Source organism: Nelumbo nucifera, chromosome 3 (assembly GCF_055504915.1).
Source record: "Nelumbo nucifera cultivar China Antique chromosome 3, China Antique-T2T, whole genome shotgun sequence".
Taxonomy (NCBI): Eukaryota; Viridiplantae; Streptophyta; class Magnoliopsida; order Proteales; family Nelumbonaceae; genus Nelumbo; species Nelumbo nucifera.
The window spans coordinates 86,419,937-86,446,609 of NC_142651.1; the positions used below are offsets into that span (position 1 = coordinate 86,419,937).

The 26,673-nt window shown below is 37.2% G+C and overlaps 1 protein-coding gene across 5 annotated transcripts; it reads right to left on the minus strand.

Moving 5' to 3' along the window:
- Window positions 1–10,344: 10,344 nt before the first annotated feature.
- LOC104613508 (tRNA dimethylallyltransferase) lies at window positions 10,345–16,437 on the minus strand. Of its 5 annotated transcripts, none has more exons than XM_010281353.3 (8): window positions 15,385–16,437; window positions 12,442–12,727; window positions 12,287–12,330; window positions 12,073–12,189; window positions 11,881–11,973; window positions 11,671–11,789; window positions 11,295–11,480; window positions 10,345–11,184 (listed from the first exon to the last, which is right to left on the minus strand). In XM_010281353.3, the coding sequence occupies exons 2-7, from the start codon at window positions 12,592–12,594 to the stop codon at window positions 11,335–11,337; spliced, it is 672 nt and encodes a 223-aa protein (XP_010279655.1). In that variant the 5' UTR covers window positions 12,595–12,727; window positions 15,385–16,437; the 3' UTR covers window positions 10,345–11,184; window positions 11,295–11,334. The 5 variants fall into 5 exon arrangements, with proteins under 5 accessions (XP_010279655.1, XP_010279654.1, XP_010279653.1 ...); XM_010281352.3 differs by having other exon boundaries at window positions 10,345–11,187; XM_010281351.3 differs by having other exon boundaries at window positions 10,345–11,480; window positions 15,385–16,436.
- Between the last annotated feature and the right edge of the window lie 10,236 nt (window positions 16,438–26,673).

Sequence of the window (26,673 nt, forward strand, 5' to 3'; positions counted from 1 at the left end):
AAGACCGGCTTAGATCGAGTAGGGCCGGGTTGGCCCATCGGGCTACGTGATCCATGAACAAGTTTACTCAGTTTACTATTGGTCTCTGGTTTATTGTTGCCCAATCATTGCTTCTCTTTTTAGTTTTGGGTAGAGGTGTAAAGGGCATCCCATGCTTTTGGCAAATCGGGTTGGGCCATGCTTACTACCTCTGAGATACTTCATAGGTCCAACCTAGCACAACCCAAGCAGTAGGGGTGATCATGGGTTGGGCTTTGCAGTTATGATAAGGGGTATAGCTTAGGCTTGGGCCCGACCCAGTTCGGGGTTTCGAGCCTGAAACATAAGCCTTAGCCCATGTCTATACGGGCCCGGGCCGAGCTGGGCCTGATTCCGAGTCAATGTCACTCATATATAAAACATTACATATCTATATATTAAATGACATAACATGCATATAAACTTATTTTATACATTATATAATATAAAATATTACAAATCATATAAATTATACATGTCATGTTATAATATTTATATATAAATATATAACATAATGTAAAATAGCATGTATACATATGTATACATTATACACAAAATGTGTAAGTTTAAATATATGCGGGTCGGGCCGGGCTTGAAGTATTAAGCCCAAGCCCGGAATTTCTGGGTCGGGCTTGAAGTATTAAGCCCAAGCCCGAAATTTCCGGGCCGGGCTGAAATGATCACCCCTACTAGGCAGGCCCGAGCCCGGCCGCGGGTCAGGCCAAGCCATGAGAGGTATGTTTTTATAAAAGATTTGAAAAGAAAGTAATGAAAATTTGAAAATAAATTAATAAAATAGACAAAATAAAAAAAAAAACTTGAAATTTTATTTTATATGAATTTTGATGTATACAATTGTTTATATATGAAATAATAAAATGAAATTAAAAAATTACAATACAATTGGAATAAAATAGTATAATAAAATTGAAAATAAAAATATATATTAGTATATTATATATTATTATATATATAATATATAATATATATGGGTCGTGTTGGCACATAGGCCATGGGTAGCATGGCCTGCTCGGTCATGCCGTGCTATGCTAGTCCATGAGCCTAGAAACCTAAGCCCAACACGACCTGATTTACATCTATAGTTTTGGGTGGTGATATAGTAGGGGTGCAAATGGATCGGATCATGATCCCATCCAAATATGATCCTATTTTCCGAATTCGAATACCCTCTATTAGATTTTTGGATCGGATTGGATAATAGGATCAGATTGAATTCAAATCACCCTTAACTTATATATTTATAAATATGTTTATATTTTGTAAAAAAAAACATGTATATATTGATATATATGATGAAAATAGTTTTGGATTCAAATCACCATTTGTGAGTTTTCTTCAAATAATTTATTAATGCCTTTAGAATTTGAATCAGATCGGATTAGATGTAGATATTTGACATCCTTAACGGTTTTGTATTCGAATCACCATTTCTGAGATCTGAGCAAATCTTCGGACATGTTTTATTGGATCGAATTCAGATATACCCTAATTCGAACCCAATCTGATCCGTTCGCATCCCAAGTGGTACTCTGACTCGCAATACGAGCATCATTTGGATTTGGGCTATCAATCGATTTTGAAAATCTGAAATCAGATCTACGGATTTAGGTGGTGTTTGAGTCAGTTTGAGTCATTTTCTTCAATTGACCCGACCTAGTTGGTTTACTTATTAACTAAACCGAAACCAACCGACCCAAACATGAAGGGTCGGTTTATCGGTTTAGTTGGTTTTTATATATATTTTAAACTAAAATATCTATTTATATTTAAGTTTATTTCTTTTTAGTTTTTATGCAAAATCAAAATTTATATTTAAATCGATTAGTCTTTTATGCAAAACTGATTTTTTTGTCAATATATATTTAAATTTATACAAAACTGAATTAAATATTGTACCATTGTATTATATTTGTATTGGTTTTACTTTTTAGTTTTTATCATAAATAACCAATTTTTTCCAAAGTTCAAATAAAATATAGCAACATTTAACATATAGGGTAGGGACTAATTAATAATTACTTAAACATATAGGATCGGTTCAATTCGGTTTGGTTTCGGTTTTATGAAAGCCAAAATCAAACCAAGTTGTCAATTTATTTTCTCATACAAACCGAAACCGATTGGTGGTTTTGAAAAACCAACCAACTTGGATTGGGCCAGGCCGGTTTGGTCGATTTGACATTTAATATGAACACCCCTATAAAGACTTAAAAGAGATCATCATGTGCTCGTTTTTTAAATATTGCTTCAGCAATTATCTCATATAAAAGAACACGATCATAGAGTGATAGTTATGAGTTATACTTCATAGTTGTTCTTTGTTTCAGATCGAGAACTCCTAGTTGACTTGAATGATAGGACTGTTTGGCTCGGGAACCGTCCAGGCAACCGGTTCCATTTTACCCCAAACCTGGCCACTAGCCAAAAATCGTTGAATCAGTCAACGACCCATTGACCTAGGTGGTTAAACCGTCGACCCGTTCAACGGTTTTGGCCTTTTTATTTTAATTTTTGTTGTCAAAACGGGTCATCGGTTTGAACCAAATAGTCGAACCATCGACTTGGAAACTGGTGGCTAGAACGATTCTGTTTTTGGGTCATTTTTTCTAGATGTCAATAATTAGACAAAATAACTCTATAGTCATGGTCATGGGAAGGGTGGACATTGCAAGGGATTCCAAAACCTTGAAAGATAAATCCAAAGTGACCTTAAACATAGAAAGCAATTGGCAATAAATCCAACAAATTGAAAAAATCAAGGAAAAAAATAAGAAAATCGAGTCCAAAGTTCCGCTTTGAGACGAAGCTAAACATACATGCAATCAAAGAAAGAAACAAAGCAAAATCGTCTTGTAAGAAAATAAAAAAAAAAACATTGCACAAGAAAACCCAAAGAAAAAACAAAATGGAAGAAATAAAATGGTGGTAAACCCTAGATTGTTTTGGACAATCTTGAAGAAGAAGACCAAACACAAAAAAAATAAAATAAAATAAAAGCAAAACATGAAAAAAAAAGCAACATACTACACATGCTCGAATAAAGCCCATAGTAGAAGAAACCTTTGAATAATGAAAATCCAAATGCATAAAAAACCATGGTTTTTGAATTGTCGTTGACCCGGACAGAGGACATTTCGGCCCAGGAACCATCCAGGCAACCAGTTTCGTTTAACCCAAATCCCAGTCCCTAGACAAAAACCGTTGAATCGGTCAACAACCCATTGATCGGGGTGGTCAAACCGTCAACCCGTTGACTCATTCAATGGTTTTTTGTCATTTTTTATTTTTTTAATTGGGAACTGTCCAGGTAACTGGTTCTGTTTTATCCCAATCCTAGTCCCTGGCCAAAAACCGTTGAATCGGTCAACAACCCATTGACCCGGGCGAACGAACTGTCAACCTATTGACTCGTTCAATGGTTTTTGGCTGGTTTTTATTTTTTTTAATTTTTGTTGTTAAAACGGGCCATCCATTCGAACCGGACGGTCGAACCATCACCCTTATATATGTATACATTATAAACATATTTACTTATATATATATTTATTTATAAATATGTTTATATTGCAACGTTTGTAAACTTTTTATAAAAATATTTGATGTAGCGCGATCCGGTCACTCCTAGCTGGCACTCACACGACTCCTGGAAGGTACCTGAGATGAAGAAGAAGAAAAATCCCCGGGGAGATAGCACGTTCTCACTATACTCGAGAGATTAGAGGTTTTTCAAGAAGAAGTTTCTCTTCTGCCCTGAGGGCTTTTATAGGGACACTCATGTCAGGTCGGGCATAACCGCCACTAGGCTCCTACCACGGCCGTTACCTGCCAGGGCTGCGTAGGTGGACGTTGTGGCGTACGTCTTGTCCGGGTGAGTGACACGTTTCCAAAGTGGCAGGCACGCCTTTGCCTGCTGAGAGACGTGGACGCAGACTGCCGAAAGGATTGGGACTGCGCCGCCAGTAAGGGATATGGCGTAGTTTGACCGGTACGGTCTGTCAGTCAGAAGCTTCCTGAGGAGCGCTCATGTGGCTCATTCGCGAGCTATTTCGTAGTGGGTTTGGAACACTCTAGGATTATTCTTAGTAGAATTGGTCCTTGGGATGACTTGTCTGCTTAGGAGCTCGGACAAGCTAATAACTTTAGCTCGCGAGCTAAAGTTGCCTCGGAGTATCTCTTCAAAGGTAGCTCGGGGAACCCGGGGCTCGCGTTGCAGCGAGCTTCTCCTTTCGGGAGCTACAATGTAGCGAGCTGCTTCGTAGGCCCGTCACTTGGTTGTACCAGGCTACAACGCTGAGCTATCGCTCGTGTTGAGTCAGTGTCCATGTGTCACCGTTTCATAGGTTGTTAATGGACCTCACACGTATGATACTGCTTAATGGACCTCACATGTATGATACTGCTTAATGGACCTCACACACTCAATTTTTTGCCAATAATTTTTGTTGTTAGAACGGGTCGTCCGTTTGAATCGGACGGTCAAACTGCCATTTTTTTTATTTATTTTTTGATTGGGAACCATCTAGGAAACTGGTTATGTTTTACCCCAATCTCTATTCCTGGCCAAAAACCATTGAATTGGTCAACGACTCATTGACCCGAGCAGTCAAACCATTAACCTATTGACCTGTTCAATGGTTTTGACCGTTTTTTTATTTTATTTTTTTTTAATTTTGTTATCAGAATGGGCCTTTCGTTCGAATCGGATGGTCGAACCATCGACCCGAAAACCGATGGCCAGAGCGGTTCCGTTTTCGGGTCGTATGAGTCATACGCTCGAATGACATAACATGTATGATATTGCTTAATGGACCTCAAACACTCAATTTTTTGCCTGTAATTTTTGTTGTCAGAATGGGCCGTTGGTTCGATCCGGACAATCGAATCATTGACCTAGAAAACTGATGACTAGAACGATTCTGTAATTTTTGTTGTCAAAATGCTGTCTGTTCGAACCAAACGGTCGAATCGGCGACCCAAAAAATGGTGACAAATAAGATACATAATTTTCCTTATATTTATGAGAATTTTCAATGAAAAATCTTATATATATATAAGATTGTTTATAAATTAATAAATTTTTTAACCAAAACTATCATATTATCTATTCAATTTATCCTTTCACAAATAAAATAAGGATAAATATAAATAAAATAGAAAACCTTTCTATGTTATAAACTCGATTCAGAAATAAGAAAAAAAAAACCAGAACCGACTGTACTCAATTATTAATCAAGACTTACAAAATCAAAACCGATATAATCGATTTGATTGGACCCATTAACAGTCCTAAGCATGCAGATCAATAGCCGAAAAGCCATGATTTCTTATCAAACAGCTTATTTGTTAAAAGTGAAAACAATTGTTGTGGTGGTATATGCCATCAATCCACCCTTGTATTAAAGGTTCCGATCAAAATGGTTCAAACCATCGATCAAGAGTGCAAATGTAGCTGCTCTCCACTTGTTTAATTCCTCAGATTGAGTGGTCGCCATATGGGACGTTATCATTGGTTTCAGCTAATCCGATTTCGATTGCCAGTAGTCCATTACTCATGTCCCAATACCCAATATCGATATAGGGAAGTCTGCCACGCATATGGAAATAGGGAATTCAGTGTTTCTAAGTGTGGTGGGCCGGCTGGCTGAAGGACAAACATGTTGGGGTTGGGGAGGTGAATGTTAATTGGCCAACCCATTGACCATTTGCTCTTCAACTGCTTTTTTCGTGCTTGATGTTCATCACTTCACCTACCACATTCACCAAGTCATGACCCTCTAAGCTGTTTTTAGCTTAGTTTGTTAGCAATGCAATTTTATTTGTGTTGATAGTGTAAATGAATTGAATGTAATTTTTGATTTATTTTAGTTTGTTTGTAATGTAAATATACATATGATAAAGTAAAGTTTGAAGCAAAGAGAATTAAAATCCCAAACAAAAGTGAAACAAAATTTGCCCTCTTTTAACTTGTAATTTTGTATCTCATACATTTGTACTAGTGCAAAGGACGCTAGTTCCTTAGTCCATTGGGATTGGGTCATTTAGTAAACTTGGCACATCGGCATTTTCATTCTCATCTTCCTGTTTACATGGTATACATTACAGGCAGGCATGGCTTTCAAAATAGGACCAGACCGGACGGTTGGACTGGAAAAACTAGGAATCGGTCAGGCGATTGGTTCTGTTTTTTCCCAAAATCAGATTTTTGCTAAAAATCATTGATTTTGATCAACAAACCGCTGACCCGAGCAGTTAACCGTTCGAACCATTTGAACGGTTTTGACCGTTTTTTATTTTTTTGTCAAAACAGACCGTTTGACCCAGGAATCAGACCCTTGACCGGTTCGTTCTCCAAGTCGGTTTTAAAAACCTTGATTACAGGACGATTAAGGGCTAGGGAAAGAACAAGAATCAATACATAAGACTCAATTTGGAAGCAGTACAAATGTAAATATATACGGCATAAATACATATAAAATAATACAAAATATAAGGTTTTACACCCTACATATTTGCATTTGTACTCCTTCTAAACTCAGCCTAAAGCAGATTTTAAAAATCTCGATTACAGGTGCAAGTGCTATGAGTTAGGTGCGAGACACATTCTCCCAGGAGCCAGGATCATGTTGAGAGATTATTTGGGATTCCCTCCCAACAAAAACTGTTCCAGCACTCTTCCAACATGATCAGTAACGGTACATTTCACCAGGATTCACCCTACTACACGTAAAGGAATGTATCCATACTTTAAACCTTACATTTTATCTTATTTTTAGTTTTTTTTTTTTTATTTCAAAATTGACCTACTTTTGCATTTTAATTATTAAAAATATATTTATTAAAAACACCTTTAAATAGGTTTAGGACCCACCACGTATCATGTATGAGATGTCCAGATGCAGATCATACTGGAACTTATTGAAACGGTTTTTTCTTGCGAGGAGATCCGGACACCCTCACTGGCCATCTCATCATCGGCTTCAATTCATGGGCAAATTAGTATGGAATCTAAAGCCATAAATTAATGGGCAAAGCACTTTTCACTTTTTTGACTACTTGCTTGTGTATTAAAATCGCATTGATACTTAAAGGTTTTATGTTGTTTTTTCTTTTTGATCTCTTCTTTAACTCCTTTTTCCTTTTTTTTTTCTTGCTTTGAATTATTGAAACCAAAATCATTTTAAATTCAAATCATTCATGCACTTGCTTTTTAATTTTCTTCTCAACTGTATCATATTTTGTTTTGTAAAAGTTTTCTAAATTAGAATCTAAAACTGCTTCATTGGGTCTTACTAGGAGAAAGGTCACCTCATTACAAGACTTCTCCTATTTCATATCCCAACATCCTTTGCTGATTTAAGTAAACACTCTGCACAAAGAGAATGATTTAACTACACAGTTGTTAAGGACCTTTACTATTTCAACTTGTCCAAATATGAAACACTTTAGTCCTCTTTACATTTCAGCTTGTTAGGTCATTGGGTTGCGTTTGGTTCCTCAGTAGGTTGTTATTAGTAAGTAATTAATTAACTTGTCAACAAGCAACTAATCAAGAAAGTAACTTACATCAGTAAAAAGGATGGGTCGGTTGGGCCTTTTTGGCTAAGTAGAGAAGTTGAAGATACTAATCCTTTGTCTTGTTCCGGTAAAACTCATATATGGTTGGTAGAATTGTGCAGTAAGAGATCTAAGAACCCATATAAGGATAAGGCATTCACCTGGAAAACTCAGCCTGGTTTGAAGGACTTAATTGGTTGAATAATTTTATTTCAAATGGTAGATTGCTAAAATCTTTCCTGAAGTTTCTGACCATGGCTCAAACCTTTTTCAAGTTTGGTAGTTGTAATTACCTCCCACAGTTAGTTTTGACCAAAACGTTTATTTTTCAAATTTTCTCTTCATATCAATGGCTACTCTAAATCCTTCCAATATCTTTTCTGAAATTGATTTATTTTTCAAGTTTGCCCTTCATATCAATGATAGCTCAAAAAGTAAAGCTGCAACTTTACAAAACCAACCTCAATTGTAACTGCATCGGTAGTTTGGACATTTTTGTGCCAGAGGATTCTAATAAAGGGGGTTTACTTGCAACCAAAGTTTTAAAAACCAGACTGGATTAGACTAGAAACATAACCATTTTGGGGACTGGCTACAAGTAGGAATGGCAATGGGGCAGGTTCGGGGTGGGGATCATATTCCCCGTCCCCGACCCCGATTATAAAAGTAACCCCCATCCCCGTCCCCGTCCCCGTTGGGGACAAAATTTGTCATCCATCGCCGATCCCCGACAAGGATGGGTTCCCCGCGGGGACCCGAATCCCCGAAATTGTTTTAGATAACATATTTATTTGAAGAATAAATTTACTTAAAATAAATAAAAATTTTAAATTATAAATAATTTTTAAATATGTATTGATATATATGTAATAAAATAATATATATATATATAATCGGGTTGGGGTGGGGCAGGGACCTCAATCCCCATCCACATTCCGGACCCCATCAGGTCGGGGAAGTTGCGTCCCCACCAGGGGTGGGAAAAATTGCCATCCCTAGTTACAGGGTCGACGGTTTGACCATCCAATTTGAAAAGACAATCTGTTCTTATTTATAAAAATAAAGGAAAATAAAAAAGACCAAAAACCATTGTCCGGGTCAACAGGTCAACAGTTGGACTGCTAGGGTCAGTGGGTTGTTGACCAAATCAACGGTGTTTGGCCCAAGAGCGGTTTTAGGATAAAACAAAACTAGTTGCCTAACTGGACCATTGTCCGGGTCAACAGGTCAACAGTTGGACTGCTAGGGTCAGTGGGTTGTTGACCAAATCAACGGTGTTTGGCCCAAGAGCGGTTTTAGGATAAAACAAAACTAGTTGCCTAACTGGTTCCCAAGTCAACCGGTCCGACCGTCTGATCTGAACCAGTTTTCAAAGCCATGCTTATAATAACTATGCCAAAAAATTTAGGAGAGGAGATTGCAATTACCAAACTTTAGGAGAGGTTTCAGCAATTTACCCTTTTGGAGAGGGAAAATCTTCCATTATGCCAATCCACCCGATGTTAAGTTGGTCGAAAGGCATCCCCTATATTGAGAAGGTGTATGTTTAAACTGTAGAACATGTGTGCACTCTATCACTAACCCCTTAACAAAAAATTAGGTCCAGGACAGGAGGACCCTTCAGCCGTCCCTTGCTAACCCCTATCAAATCCTTCTTAACGAGAAATCCTAGTAGGGCTGTCAATGGATCTGTTCTACGGTTCGACTCTATTAAACCGAACCAACTGAACTGATTTTATTGGTTCTGGTTCTGTTATTTTGTCCTAATTAATAAGTGGCTCAGTTCTGGTTCTTGCTTGTTACAAATTGATTAAGATCCGAATCAATTATTAATTAATAATATATAAAGGCTTATTAGTTTTTTTTTTAATTTTTATTATATTTTATCTCTAAAAGGATAAATTTGATAAATAATATATAATATAATTTTGGTTAAAAGCACTAAATTTATTAACATGAGAAAATCTATACCACCAGAAAGGCTTTAATCAATAAAAATTCCCTTGTGAATTTTGATAAAATACCTTCTGATTGGTTATCACTTTGTTGATTGATTAAAAGTTTTTCAATATGGCTGTATGGAAGTCGAACCCTATTAACATGTAAACAATTTACTATTTTACTGTCATTTTAACATAAATAATTATAGATGTCAATATAATTGGTTAAGCTCGATTATCCCAATTAATATACGGGAGAGTTCTTTGTTTATAATTTTATTCGGATTAAAAATCGGTTCGGAACTGGTGGTACACCCTATCCCCAACCAAACCCGACTCATTCACAGCCCAATCCTCCAAAGTTCTAGTTTTAATAATGGGCAACGATGATATACCATGTGAGCTCTATATACATGGGTCTGACATATTTGGCTGATGTGGCATATCGTGATTGATTCATTTCTCCATTCTTTCAAGGAACCATTCCATATTTGATATAATACTAGCGAAGTAACCCGTGCTCAGTACGGGAGTGAGCAAATAAAACGTAAAGTAAATATTGAGTATGGTTCAACTTCAAATAAATTTGTAAGAAAGATAAACCAATTAATCAAATATATGATTTTACTGTAGAAAAAATGGATCGAATTAACTTGAAAAAACGTACCAAAAAAATGAAATTGAATTAATAGGCACTAAATTAGGATTTCTATAGTTCATACGAAGAGAAACGAAACTCTATCAAATTTCATAACGTAGACAAATTGAAAAGGCAATTTGATGAGGAAGAATGGCATTATTAGAGAAGAGATACCATAAATACTAAAACTTTGATGCATATAGATTCAGAATATCTATGAATTGAATTACAAGAAATCCAGAAACAAGTAATAAGGCATTTCATCCAACAAAAGAGAAATTAACCAAAAAAATTAGATCCCAAATGTTCTAAAAGGAAGAAACCGCTTAGTGTAATGCTACTAGATGCAGTCAATTGCACTTTTCAGAAATCAACCAAGGATTTATAAGCGGCAGCTGTTTCAGTATTGAAATCATCTTGAACTCATCCACCTCTTCAGATCCCAAGCTCCACGACCAATAAAAAAAATAACATGAAGTCTTAGCAGATCATGGATAATGTACTGAAGAAGACATTTTAGTGAAAAGACATGAAGTTTCAGTTTTTCACAAATAATTTCCAACTTTAAGAGAAGAAACTCTGCAGAGCATAGTAACTAACAGAGGAAAACCAGCTAATATATTTGGATTCTCGGTACTAATTCCTCCAACAAAAATAATTGTACACGTGGCAACTTGTTTTGGTGCTGAACCCCCAAAAAGATGTTGGTGTCCTTCCTTTGTTCCCTCCTTTTTAATCCTCGGTTCTTCACCGCATGTTTTCAGAGAAGCCCAAAGCCCTTCTATAGTTCTATTCTTCTATCATCATCATTATATAAAAGTGGGGATAAGGGTCTTATTATGGACATATTATACTGAAAAAGAAAAGAAATAGAAAAACCTTCTCGCTGGATCATCACTGCTATAAATAATGCCATTATGTTGAAATTTGCCCATTAATGAAGAGAGGGTGGAAACTGGCAAGAGTGGGACTCTGTCTCTGTGATGGGGACCATGGGGTTTGGGCTCGGTGCTGCTGGATTGTGGGAAAAGTTGCAGTCAGTTTTCCCATATTGATTAGATGTTATATCTTAATACAGAATCAAGATTCATAATAGATGTTCTGTGTCTGTGATGACTAACCAAGGCAGTTGGTAGTTGGAACTTGGAAGTAAGAAAGAGATTACTGTTTGGTTTCTTCAATAATCTCCTGCAACACTAAATACTGTAGAGCCGTGGAGAATTTTGCAGATCGCTTTCTATTTCTTGTGGAGCCACTCCCCGAAGCATTGTCGTTGCTTGTCAGAATGAAGGATCCCGATCCATTCCCTAAATCCAGAGACTCAATCTAATTACATTCTTCTATAAGTCAAACGAAGAAAAAAAGAAACTGGGCGGAATTGGCAATGTCAGGGAAAAGATTGAAAAGTTGCCAGTAAACATAGATGGACTAAATAAAAATGGGTTGGAGGGTTGTAAGGATTTGGGTTAGGGTTATTAATACATCTTGTAAACTAACCTTCGATCATAAAAATGGAGGGAATCCATCTCTTGTAGATGAACAACAACCTTGGAGTATCGCCATGGTGGGTATCAGATAGCAAGAGCCTGCAAGGCTCTCCTGACGCCAAGCTCTCACTGTTACATATAGAGAGCTAAGAATCAAAAGAAAACAACCAAACAACGCTCCAAACATCGAAAATGTAGACTATGGGAACAGAACAGTTACTTGGCATGGGTGATGGCATCCCGGCACAAGGCCAGAGTTCGAACCATGGCGAGGTCTCTTCCTCTTGGATTACCCAGTCTCTCTTTACAATTCCTGCAAGTAGAAATGTGGAGACAAAACGGCAAAACCGAAATCAGGGCAGTTCTCAGTTCTGAGGAGCACAAACACAAAAACATGACTGACTTGACTTACTTGTCATCGAAGAAATCTCCGAAATCATCGATTACGATGGCTGCTGGGTAGGTTTCGAGTTGGTGCAGGTGAAATCCAGCCAAGTATTTGTTGATCCCCTCGTAATCTTCTACATACCTGGCAACGAATAGAAACGTTGGATAAATGTAAATTATTAGTAAGGAAAAGGGAATTTCTTGATATCCCAGTGGACAATGCTCTCACTCACACTCACTTCATCCGTATTCGGTTAAACACATCAGACGAGGCATCGATGCCCTGCAAGCAACATTCAAAAATGAATTACTGATTACATTACATACAGATACAAAGTTAAAATGGAAAGAAAAACAAAGAGAAAGAGAGAGAGTAGTAATAAATGTACAATACCTGGGATAAGTAAGGGGGTTTGGACTCTAACCTGCGGCGGTTGCAGATGAAGACGACACGACGATGGGCGGAGCTAGTGTAAGCGGAATTAAAAGCGAACTGGAAGAGGAGAGATGTCTTCCCGCATGAGGGGGGCCCTGAAAGGAGCATCATTTGGTTGCTGCTGCATTCCTTTTCCTTCTCGATTTATTGTTTCGTGGATAAGAAGAAGAACCTCTCTAGCATTCTCCCAGCAATTTCGGTGCGAACGTTAAGCAGGGTTTGGGGTTTGTCGAACTAACAAGAACTGAAGAACAAATGAACTCCGAGTTAGTTTCACGTGCGGATACCTTTTCTTGCGGGAAGAGAAGGCCACGTCGCCTTAACGAAGGCATATACCGCTTTAATATATATAATAGATTACGTGGCCAAATTCCAACTTCCCTTGATAAGTTCACTTGTCTCCAAAATATATATGATTTTTTCTTTCAATGACCCCATGGAAAAAAACAGGCCCACCAACAAGATACGAGCCATCAATCCACTCGTTTCAAGTTGGTTCAAAGGCATTCCTTGTATTAAGGAGGTAGGGAAAGACTTCATATTCATATTGTCCTTACGGGTGTCAATGGATCGGACCAATAAGACACTGGTCTCAATGGCCCAAAGTATTTATTGGATTGGATGCATTTAGATTTGGTCCATCTGTAATGAATTTATATTAGATTGTATTGGATTGAGTTAATATCTGGTCCATTGATAGAAGTATGATTTTCAAAACCGGATCAGATCGGATGGTTGGACCAAAAAAATTGGGAACCGGTTACCTGATTGATTTCATTTTTCCTCAAAACCGTTGATTTTGGTCAACAAACCGCTGAACAGGCCGGTTAATCGTTTGAACGGTTTTGACCGTTTTTCAAATTTTTTAATTTTTTTTGTTAGAATGGGCCAGTTGTTCAGGTTGAACGGTCCGACCGTTCGAACCGGTAACCGGTTCGATCACCGGTTCGATTTTAAAAACAATGGATAGAAGATAAAAATATGTGTCAATGGACCAGGTTTGAGTTGGAATCAATTTAAATTAAAACGGATTTGAACAGATTGGACGGTCCAGACATTGAATTAGATTGGTCTAAAATATTCATAGGACTAGATTGGACCAGGTCAATTTGCAATAGACTCACATTGGATTGGATCGGATTTAACCAAATCTAGTCCAATTGACTCCCCTTTTTTGTCCTAATGAGGCCCATACACTTTGTCAGTAACCCCATTAATCCACTAAGTAAGTCTATAACATATTACGGTTGCGCTTGTTTGCGATGTAAAACTCCATCGATATAAAAGTTCATTGAAGGAGTTCCACATATGACTTAAAATCTCTGAACCGTTGTGCTTCTTCGAAATAAGTGGAGGTGTTTACATTGATTTACGATGTAAAACTCCACTCCATCTCTAAATGCCGACAAATCTAACTGGGAGTGGAGTTTTACATCGATCTTGATTTATATGAAAAACAAACACCAACAAATATAGTCGTCAATGTTATAGGGATCGGGGTGGAGTTGAGTAGGATGATGTGAGGCCCACTTTCACTAGCCATACCATGGAGAGACTACAGCTTTGTCTGGCCTAGAGCACCTTGCCCCCACAGTTGGGGCTAAAACTACATCACCAATACCACAAACACAAATGTTTATGGACTTTTTCATTGGTATTTAAATCTAACACACTAATACCTCTCTAAGGTAGTTGGTAACGGGTAACGGGACTTAAATCCACATCTCCGCTAGGACTACCAGTGTGAGTATCGGAAAACGGCTCACTTGGATTGATTTGGAGTTGCCACCCACCGTATTAGGAAATAGAGGTGATGAAACCTCCGAAAATTATCAAAATCAATTTTATTTAATAGTAATTCCAATAGCCTAAGGCACCGGATAAACCAATCCGAATAAGACTTGAATGGGAGAGGAAAGGGATTAGGTACTCTCTCCCACGTCCAATAAGTGGGGCCAGCATGGGATACCAATCAAGCATGGTCACAAGCATATTATTTAAACAAAGCGCAACAATAAAGAAAGCAAACCACAATAATATGATGACGTGAAAGAAAAACCTCCTTATTTTTATTTTACTTGTTTATAATTATAATAAATTTTCTTTTTATTATATTATTATTTTTACTTTGTTATTATTTATTATTTTTTAAATTGCATCAATTATATATTTGATTTTATTATTTTCTTTCTGAACCCTATTTGTATATTTATTCATTGCCTCTATATCTCCTCAACTCGAAAATATATTCTAATTATCAAGATAGCTACTCGGATTCATAGATAAAACCCCTACATAGTTCATTATAATTATCCTTCTTATTTTATTTTTCTTTCTTTTTACATAACCATGTATTATTTATTACATTTTTTTAATTTCTTTTTGCTTCAGAACTACGCTACTTCCCGTAATCGGCATCCCTTTCCTTTTCTTTCTGTTCTGCAAACAATCGAATCACCCCTATTTTATTATCTTCCCCCAGAAAAGGGCCCCTTGGTCACCGGAAAGTTGAAATCAATAATCTGCTCTGAATTAGTGTCCGGAATGACCAACGACCCAAGAGAATATCTCTAGACACAAGTTCACTAAGCTAGGCAATTACTCAATTTGAATTCAAGCAAACACAACAAGAAAGAAACCATGAAGTATGACCTAAACTAATCAACCATCACTTAACCTAACCGAACATCAGGTCGGAACTAAACCTCAACACAGTAGATGGATCAAACAATAAACATACAAACTAAGAGTGGGGTGTTGCATTGTGATCTAAGCCACACTAATTTAACAGGAAATCGATTACAGAAAACACAGGGGACTCAACTCAGAAAAGGGGAAAATGAAAGCAAATAAAAAAAAAAAAAAAAAAACAAAATGCCGAAGGGTGAAAACAAAGTTTACCTGGTCGGATTTCAGCCTGGGTTCGTTCCTGCAACAAAGGATATTCAATCGAGCTTGAACAACGAGGATTGAGGGGTGTGACTGCTAGTTTATCGAGAGGGAGTGATCTTCCATGCACGGATTCAGCCCAAAACTGTTAGAGATAATGGCAACTGCTATTGGTTCTACTCAGTCGATAAGGAGAACGCTGGACAGGGGACCTGCGACCAGTTTTTTGGGGAATCAAGATGCTCAATGAAGTTGATGTGCGTGTGGGATATAATGGATCTGAGAAAAACGGTGAGACTTCACCGGAAATCCGAGAGGAAATGGGGAAATCTCGCCGCTGTGAGGTCACCCTAGGGACCAGCGAACAGGATATGAGAACAGTCTGGAAATGGTCGCCGGCGAGATGAAGGGAAAAGGGGAAAGAGGAAAAAATGAAATAAGAGGGAAAGGGATTAAAGGGGCGGGTACCGCCGCCGCTCTACGTTCGTCTGGAGGAAGAAGATGGTGAATAGTGAATTTTCCTCCCCCTTTCTATTTTTTGTAGATCCAATCGGTGCTACAGAAGCCGGGGTCCGTAGCACGTCCCCACGAATCACAATGACACATAAAACCCTAAAGGAGAAGGGAGATTCAAGTTAAGATGTGCAGGTTGATAGGCTAGCACCAATGTGCAGATTGATTCGCCCCACGCTAGACATGACAATACTTCAAACCAATTTCGAACTGGGTCTTGATGCCAATGCAGTCTTCGACGATGTTTTTTTTTTTTTTTTTTTTTTTTTATTCTCTAGGGTGGTTGAGTTTCTCCACGCAGACATGAGATGACAAGCTTGGAATCCCCTCCTATAATTTTGGGAAAATCTTTGAAGTTTAATGCCAGGTTACGAGCTTCTCATGCAGCTCAGGCCTCAACCATATTAATAGTGCCTCACCCAAAAAACATGCCTTTATATGACATTTCCACCGCAATTCCTAGCAATGGCCAACACTGCACATTTGAAACCATTCGTCCATGATGCATCAAAGTTAATTTTGATTATGTTACCTTTTGGAGATTTCCAAGTGATCGATTTTCTCTCCCTCCCCTTTCGAATGAGAATTAGGTTCACTTAAATATTATAGTATAATGGTAATTTCGTAAATTTTTGGAAGTTTAAGGGTGGTTTTCGGCAATTTCGTAGACCTGGATCAAAGTCGGTCTAGGAGGTCAAACCAGGGGTTCCTGATGGATGAAGGGGATTTTGAATTGGAGAACAGAGAGAGGTGGATTTTGAATGTATGGACCGATGAGATTGGTTGAAACGAAATCTTTCTAGAAGAGTGAGTAAATGGGGGTATTTTTGACTGAAATTCGGTAAGGTGAGGTTTTTGGACATTTTGAGTTGATTGATGGGGTCAAATTGGGCTAAATGGGCTCAGATTGGGCAAATCAGGAAAGGGCTTGATTCGATCAATTTGAGCCTCGGAACGAAATCTTGGTGTGATGGAAGGACAAACAAAGGTATTTTGGGCTGCAATTTTACAAGGTATGGTTTTTAGACAGTTTGAGGTGATTGGTATGGTCAGATTGGATCAACTGGACTTGGATCAATAGGATTTGGAATCCGGTCAATTTGGAGTCCCGAAACGGAATTTAGGTGCGATAGAGGGGTAAACCAGGTCTTTTGGGATGAAATTTTCTAGGGTAGGGTTTTTATAGGTGTCCACGATTTGATGGTGGAATTTAAGTCAACAAGATGTTTTGGAACGAAATCTTGGTTTGATGGAAAAGCAAATGAGGGAATTTGGGGTTGAAACTTTATGGACATGAATTTTGGTGTATCCAAAGTTTAATGGCATGGTCTGATCAGTTTGGATGTGTTAAGATCGGGAGGATCTAGGTTGTGCGTGTATCAAACTAACGAGAGGGGTTGAAATGGAATCTTCATTTGATTGGAGGCTAAATAGAGGAATCTTGATTTGATATTTGTTAGGTGGGTATTTTGGGAGGTCTTGAGTTTAATGGTGGTATTTGATATGAGGACTAAGGTGCAAATAGGGGTTGATTGAGGCCATCAGATTGGTATTAAGTAAATTTAATGATGGATTTGAGGGCTTTGGGGCTGAAAGTTGAATTTTTTAGGTATTTGGGTGTTTCGGAGAGGTCGGATGGGTTTGATCAAATGTTTGGGGTAAATTGGAGGTTCAGGTGGTGGATTGAACAAAAATTGGGTGTTGACAACAAGCTATTGTACCAATTGAGCCACCACTCAGTTAAGGATTTCATAGCCATGTTATGATGGCCTTGCTGAACAAGTGATGGACATCATAGATATACCAATATTGCAAGAGAAGAAAGACCTATAGATTGCAAGAGTATTTAGTCTTAATTGCCAAAAGCTTCTATTCTACAGTCACCAAAAGAACATCTGGACAACGGGAGTGTGGCCAAGAAAATGTAGATTATGGTCAAAGAAACACTCTCCGAGTTGGAGCTAGGATTCAAATCTTGTAATACATCCAAAGGGGCTCCAAATCGCTCTAGAAGTCCCAACAGTACTGGTTTGCAAGAAACTAAACCAAAATCATATTTGTAGTCATTCATATTTAATTAAGGATTAGCTGAACACAATACCTGTTCAGTGGACTATGTAACCATTAATAGGGGCGAGCAAGAAAAACCAAAAAACCGAACTAATTGAAAAACCGACTGAAACCAAACCGAAAAATTGGTTAACTAAATTGATCAATTCGGTTTCAATTTAATATTAAAAAAACCAAAGGTACTTGGTTTCGGTTAACCAAAATAGAAAATCAGCGGTTAACCGAATCGATCAGCATACATATATATATATATATATTATATTTTTATGTATATTATATATATTTTATATTTTCTATACATTATAAATTAATAAATATGTAATATATATACATATATATATATTTATAATATATAATATATTATTTATTATTTAAAATATAATATTTTATATATATACATATATATTTCTAGTATTTTATTATATATTTGTATATTTTTATAATACATTACAAATAATAAAAAACTGACGAATCGGTGAACTGAACCGATGGTTAATTGAACCGGTCAACCGATTAATCGATCAGCTTCGGTTCTATTTCGATTATCAATTTTCTAAAAACCGATAACCTCGGTTCAGTTTCAAAAATAAGCCTATAGGAACCAATGGTAACTCTCCGTGCTAGTAATAAAAAAACATGAGACCTCTTAAAGAATTCTAGCAAGACACGTCAGTGACATATTATGATCGCTCCAGCAGCCGTATCCTTAACTTGTTTTATCATCATTTTCTTTGTTATTTATACTTTTAGTCCATCTCTCTTATCTCTTTTATCTCTTCAGTAGTTACATCTTGTAATCAAACGCTAATCTTTTATCTCTTTTCACTTCACCATATCCATTTTGAACCTGATTTACGTGTTCAAAGCTCGGGGAAAGGTAACTCTTCTAAAGGTATTTCACCCCATATGGAGCAGTCAGCGTCCCCTATTAATTCTGATAGAGGATTACGTCCTAATCTTGGAGATCACAAGGCTTCAACCACTGATGGTGAAGAGAGTTGAGTTCAATAGCTAATACCATTGGTAAGATCACAGTTGCCGGAAAATGACCGGTGTTGTGGAGTCGGTCCCATCCTCGACCAGCCCACAATCTAAGCAGTAAGCAGTTGCACATCTCAGATTTCTCAGCAAATATTTTGGAACTTAGCAATCACAAAACCTTGGAGGATCCCGTGATTCACGTAACTGATTTGGAGATGATTGATAAAAGGGAAGTAAATGAGATACAAGTTACTGAAAATCAGCCATGAGTTTCTATGGTCCCAACTTCCAAACCCTCTCTAGCCCAAGACCAAAGCGAATTTTCACTAGTAATTTGAAACAGCTTGCACGGGCACATGTTAATCCATGTGATAGTTCTATCCCTTCTTCCACATGGGTTGGGGCGGTGGGCCCTCAATCGCCCCACATTAATTAATCAATGATTCAATGAGACTCATTGCTTGGAATTGTCACGGATTGGGGAGGGACCTGACAATTCAACATCTTTTAGCCCTCCTCAAGAGTATAAAGGCATCTGTTATTTTCCTTTTTGAAACAAAATGTACTTCTTCCAAGTCTTCAAAGTTGCTTAAGAGATTTCCACTTTTTAATTCTGTTGTTCATCCCTCCGTGGGATCTAGGGGTGGTCTTTGGCTCTTATGGTCTTTAGATGTAAATATTGTTGTTAGTTGTGTGGATGATATCAATTGCCCAGCTTCTAATTACTCCTGGGTTCTTGTTAGGCAGTGTTGGATAGATTGTGTAATCTTGCTTCCAACTTCACCAAACCATGGATGGTGTTTGGCAATTTCAATGCCTTATTCTGGGCAGCAGAGAAAATTGGAAGTAGGCCAATTACCCCTTCAGGCTTGAGATACTGAGGATTTCAAACAAATGATTAATGTCACAGGCCTGATGGATCTGGTATTGTCGGGTCTAGCATACACCTAGTCCAACAAGCGGGATTTTCATGAACTTGTAATGGAAAGACTTGATCGGGCTGTGGCTTCCCCAGATTGGTTGGTGTTGTATCCTTGGGCACATGTTAATCACCTCCCTCGCATTGGCACTTGGCAGTGGCCACCTACCTATTTTGGTCAGCCTTACTCAATCCCGAAGGAAAGCTATAAAATTTAATAGATTCGAAGCTTTCTGGACAAAATGCAATGGTTATCTAGATGAATTCAAACACTACTGGGATAACCTCTCTCAAGACCTTTCCTTCGCTAACAAATGCAATGGTCGAGTCAAGCAATGATCAGTAACCCCAGGAAAAGAATGCAAGAGATCGAATTGGAATTGCTCAAGGTTCAATCGGACACACCAACCTCTGAATCTATTGTTAAAGAGAGACAATTGACAATTAGAATATTCTCACTTTGCTAAGTTGGATGAAATCTATTGGGCTCAACGGGTGTGTTCTGATGGGCTTAAACAAGGTGATCGGAATTCTCACTATTTTCACATTTCTGCCACTAGAAAGAAGAATCACAATCAAATTAGTGCAGACTGCGGGAGGCTTCTCTCTTCCTCTTTTGAATCTGTCTTAGTTACCCACATCAATAGATCCTTTAACCGGGTGCCTCGTTCTCTTGCCAAATTGGATATTTTTGGTCATTTCTTTAGGAATGGTGTCACTCCCCCTTGTATTTCAGAGTTAATTTCTGAGGATTTGTTCTGCTTTGAAGGATCTGTAATTCAAGACAGGTGATTATTATTGCATTTTGGCCTTTAGGCCCATTCAAAAAAAAAAAAAAAATGTAACCAACGGATGATTTCATACGGCTGTGATCAAGTCTTCCCCTCAAATCTTATGCCCTGTTAGGACCCACAACCATTTAATTAACTCACTGTGGGCTTCATATATTTTATCACTAATGACCTAATGTGGAGCATTACCATTGGTTTGACAGCCTCGTGAACAGCTATCACTCACGTTCATTTGGGGCAGTCTCGTCCTCTTGGAACGACATGGGCAGCTTCCAACGAATTCTCTTTCTTCACTCCAATCTTCTCCCCTATCCTTGCTTTTTTGATAGAGGAATTAATGGGGAACTCACTCTAGATTCGTGCAAGAAAGTGGAGGGACTTAAAAGGTGCTTTATATAGAGTTTCTTACACTCCCAACCCATCATAGAAAATGTAGAATTCTAGTTCTAATGGATTCTACAACTTTGAGTTTATCTCCTATTAAAGCTGAGGTTTTGGAAGCAAATCCCAAACTAGGATATATAGTGTAGCCTACAAACTCAATCCTAATGGGATTAATCTAACATATCTGACTCCGTCAATAAAACAAAGCCCACAAATTCTACGAGGATCTATAAATTGAAGGGAGCAACCTATTCTACCATGAAAGACAACTCCTTGGGAGACATGACAAAAAGTTGACCCAATCTGTGCAAAAGAATAGGTTTAGGGTTTCATTTTTAGCTACATAAATTTGAAAATGACCCGGTAAAAATTGGGTTGGGTCATGGGTCAACCCGCTGACCGAATTGTCAGGTCTAATTGGGATTATTTATGTATTGTTAGAAGTTCCCACTTCCAACTCTTTAATATTTATTATTTAGTCTTTAGTCTTTATCGTTTATTCTTTGAATTGTTGAATGTTCAAGTTTTTTATTTTAAGTTTAGAATTTTAAAATTAATTCCTTTAATTCTGACATTTTTCATGTATTTTTTCTTTATTTTTTAAAATCAGTTACTTTTAGACATAACCCGAATTGATCCGCAGGTCAATCCTAATCTGAACATTTAGAGTTAGGGTCTAGCATTTATCAACCCAATCCAAAGTTCAGCCCAACCCGAAATCAACCTAAAGTATCTTGACCCAACCTGAACCCGACCCACCCAACCCAATTGCCAGGGGTGGACATCTCCTCTTCTCCTTTCTTGCTTGTTGATTGGCTAACTAAGCACACAAAGAGGTTAACCAAATTACAGTTCTCAAGCCAGTCCATATAAATATATGGAACTGCCATGAAAGATTATCAGTCGTTTATGTATTCACATATAAATATATGTTCCTTAAATGTTTTCTCATATAAAATCTATTTAATAATGAATATTTGTGGGCCTAATAGTTGCATGCCTCATGCCTGTTTTGGTAGGAGTGCATACGGGCCCAGTTAAATTGGGCTGATGTTAATCCTATCCCAACATGAGTTGTTGAAATCCCAGCCCAAACTCTAATCCAACCTGATGATTTGAGATTTGAGATTAGTGGATTAAGGTTGACCCGCTCTGGTATTGTTATATGTATAATAACCCAAAATTTTAACTCAACCCCTCTTTTTTCAGTTGGTTTCGGGCTAATTTAGTCCAAGTTTCTGCCTTACGTTTAAGGCCACTCCAGTCTTTTTTGTTAGGCTTGCTGGGTACGTCAGAGTCAGCCCAATAACAGCTCCAGGGTAAGCCCACAATGATTCTAGGCCAACCTAATTAAGAAAATGGTTTCCCAATAGTATATCTTGTCTTCTTTAAAATTACTATTATGCTGGGTTTGTGTTTCATGTTTATGGGTAAGCAAGTATGATTGATTCCATTATACTTGTCTCATTTGTTCTTTAAGCTCAGTTCGGAAGGAGTACATATAAATATGTACAGTACAAATAGATATAAAATAATATAAAATACAAGGTTGTGCTACATATTTGTATTTGTATTTGTACTCCTTCCAAATGGAGCCTTAATACTTGGGCCAAAGGGTACCAAATATGAATTGTTTTTCACCTCTGTTCTAATTTTAAATTAGAGATGTATGGCTTTATCCTGATCCAAGAAAAAGGTTTCCCCTTTTCACCCAGAATCCACATTCCAAATAAATGATTCTTTTGTGCCCGGGTGCCTTTTACAACAAAGATCCCCAGCTCTAGTACCTTGTGTAACCTCTTTTTTTTTTTCGTGCTAATTAAGCCTGTTTTGTCATTGTAATATATCCAAATTGGTTCCCCCTAATATTAATGATTCCATCTATATAATATTCATTGAAAATGATAAGATGGTGATCATTCTTTCTATTAAATATCTAAATTGTTTCCTACTGCATTAAGCCTTTTTGGAGTGATTATTTTTATTTTAAAGTGTTTATTCAAATAAGCACTTATTTTACACCCGGATCAATACCAATAAGCAATCATGTGCATTTGGGAAATAAGTCCCAATAAGTGTTTATTCCTGAAAATAAGGCCATTTTCAAGAAGCCCAAATTTTGGGCTTATTTTTAAGTGTCTGTTCAATAAGCAATTATTTCCTTTCTACCCATCCATCATCCTGCCAATCCATTTTGAAAATACCTGTATAACCCTTATTTGAAATAAGTGTTTTTTGCCAAACATCATAAATGCTTATTAAGATAAGCACTTATTTATCAAATAAGCACTCTCAAACAGGGGTTAGGGTTAGGATTGCTTGAGGTTCGATGTTCAGGTCATGTGGAAGGATTGATGATTGATTTCTTTTTATTGAATAAGGAAGATGGTTGTATGCTTATACTCATTAGAATAGGTTTGAATAGGGCTGTTAATGGACTCCGAAAGCCCATATTTGATTTGACTCTGAATATTTGGATATTAGACTTTGCATTCGATTAATAATTTATGATTTCTTGATGTTCGATGTTCACGTCATGTGGAAGGAATGATGATTGATTTCTTTTTATTGAATAAGGAAGATGGTTGTATCCTCATACTCATTAGAGTAGGTTTGAATAGGGCTGTTAATGGACTCCCAAAGCTTGATATTTGATTTGACTCTGAATCTGATTATCCTGGATTTGAATGTTAGAACATGCATCCGATTAATAATTGGATCATATGTGGATTTAAGCCCATTTCATCCAATCAAAATCTGAGTCCAGTAAAAAATTATTATTTTTATGTATATATGTTGAACAATTATGTGTGTATATAGATATTATGTATAATTATATAAATTTTATAATTGATAAAGTTAATATAATATATTTATATACATTTATTATACATATATAAATTAAAAATGATTTGATTTTTAAAACATTTTTAATTTTTTGGTCAGTTTGAACACAATAAGATGGTTGCTGACAAGGTTTAAAATTTCGACACAACATGCTTGAAATGGGGATCACATCGTATCTTTGAATGGTCGATACGAGATATGATGGGAAATGGATTGTCTCATATTCTTTCCACTGTATCACAACCGTATTGGACTGTACTGGAGGTGTTTTGGATATTTCAGTGGTGTATTGACCAATATGCCACTATTACTATAGCATATCGGTTGATAAAATACAAACACGACTGAGCTGGAAAATGAAAAAAGAATTTAGGAGGGGGAGAGAAGATACACACACAAGAACTAGGTGTGAATCATCAAGGTTTTTGAAGATTTTCCAAGTTTTAAAAAATATTGTGAAAATAGGAAAGATTTTTTTCAAGTTATCCATACTATCTTGTGATTTCTTGTATTTTTTTGCTTGAATTTTTTAAAATATTTAAATTTATGTTATCTGCATTTCTTATGATGAAAATCACAGTTTCTTTGGTGTTATGAATAGATCTATAGAAATTTTGTGAAGAAATTTGGGAAAAATATAAAATAACAAAAAGTTAAAAAATGTAGGTTTTTATTTGCCTATAAAGACTTAATATGTTTTAGATGTGTGGATGATCTATTATAGTCATAGGGCAATCGAAATTTCTTGTATAATATTTATTTTTTATTGTTTATAACTTTTAGAATTAAAAAATAAATATTAGTTATTTATGTTTTATTGTAATCTACTGATGAGAATAAAATTTGTCATATCTTTATCCCTCAATATTCAGTATTTTACACTTAATTGATACCCAATTGGACTCATTACTCTTGTATTTCGATTCAGGGCAAGCAAGAAGGCGATTGGAAGAAAACAAGGCTAATCGGATGATTTTGCACAATTTCGGCACCGATCAGTGATCTGGGCATAACTTTCAATTCCAGACTCCGATTTGGACAATTCAAGAAGCACTGGAAAGATAAGAAAAAAGCCCACAACTTATATGTTTTGGGTTTTGGCAGAATCGATCCGCATCGAAGACGAATTCGGGCCCAAAGTCGGAGCAATTTCGCAGCAATGCCCATTTCACAAGCTGAAGCCCATTTCACAAGCTGAAGCCCATTTCACAGAAGAGTCTTGAAGCAAGCCCGAATTGTTAAAGAAGCCCAGATCGAATTCAAGATCCAAGAGTCCCATTAGAATATAAGTTGAATATAATCTCAATAAAAGAGTTTTATCAGATTTAAATTCTCAAATTGTAATCCTAAAAAGATAAGAGATAAGAGTGAGGTAGGATAAGATCAAATTAGACTAGGACTTTCCAGTTTAAGGATAATCTCCTTAAGGAAGTTGGAAAGCAGCGCTCTCCCCAAATCTATATAAGGGGGGGGGGCACCCAAGGCATCAATTCCTCCAAGAGAGCTTTAGTCTTCAGAGAGAGAAATCAGCAACCAAGGAGGAAGAAGCAAGAGTTTGCCCCCCTTTCTCATCTAGAAGCTGCGATTTCATCATGAAGTGTCTGTAAGTTTTTATTTCTAGTTGAAGGGTTAGGGAAGCCTTGATTCTGTAAGCATTGTGAGATCTAATTGATTTTTATTTCAGTTCATTGTTTATGGATCATCATATGTTTTCTACGAATTAATTGTGAGGATTATTTTTGTTGATTAAGCAAGAAGGGCCCCTTGCTCATTCAATGAAAATAATCTATGGCCGATTGAACCTCCAGTTTTGCATATGATTGGTAGGTTCAATCATGGTGGCAACTAACATAAATTGATTGCAAAAAAGTTTTCAATCTATGTTAGGAAAATATATGATCTGGTTTAAACGATCCGAGCTTGTGAGATCGTTGACCAGAATTGGGTCTCTCCCCTCTTAATGCTATTGATAGGTTAAATCCTAAGAGCTTGTTTAGGACTGCCTATTAATAAGGGAAGCAATCAAAGAGCTTGTTTTGGTTGTCGAATAATAAGAGTAGAGGCTGGCTGTTAGAGCTTGTTAATAGCTATAACCAATTTATTCATAAACATATGAATCTATCTTTGTATCAAGGATCAATGCTATGAATCAAAGCTAAACTTGTCCCTTCAACCGGAAGCTATCTCCCATCGATTTAATCTTTGTTTTCTGTTATTTTCTGCTATTTTCTTATTTTCCTTAACTTTACAACCCCTCTTAATCCATCTACTTGGAAATAAATCCACCCAATCCCTGTGGAGAACGACCTTGCTCATCACTATATGCAAATTATTAACCTAGAGCAAGACTATTTATCTTTGGTTGAGTTCGGCACCCACCAAACTTTGGCGCCGTTGCCGGGGATTGGCGTCCTAAGTAGGTTTATTTCTCTTTGTTTGGTTTATGCTTCGCTCTTCTCGTGTAGGTGAACTCCACTACGACCTTGAGATCGAGAACACAGTTCGCCGCTTGAGGAAAGAAGCCAAGCAACACCGCAACCAAGCAGCATCACTCCTAACTTCCGGGGTGAAGTCGGCTGCAGAAATCGTTGAGCCATCCAACCATCCTGAAGAAGAAGTCATGACCAATAATGAAGAGCACCGGATCTGCACCAACCTCTCTGCATCGAATATGTAGATCTAGCGGTACCCTTCGAACTCAAACCTGGTCTTATACACTTACTCCCTACTTTTCGTGGACTTACAGGTGAAGACCCTCACAAACACCTAAAAGAATTCCATGTAGTATGCTCAAGC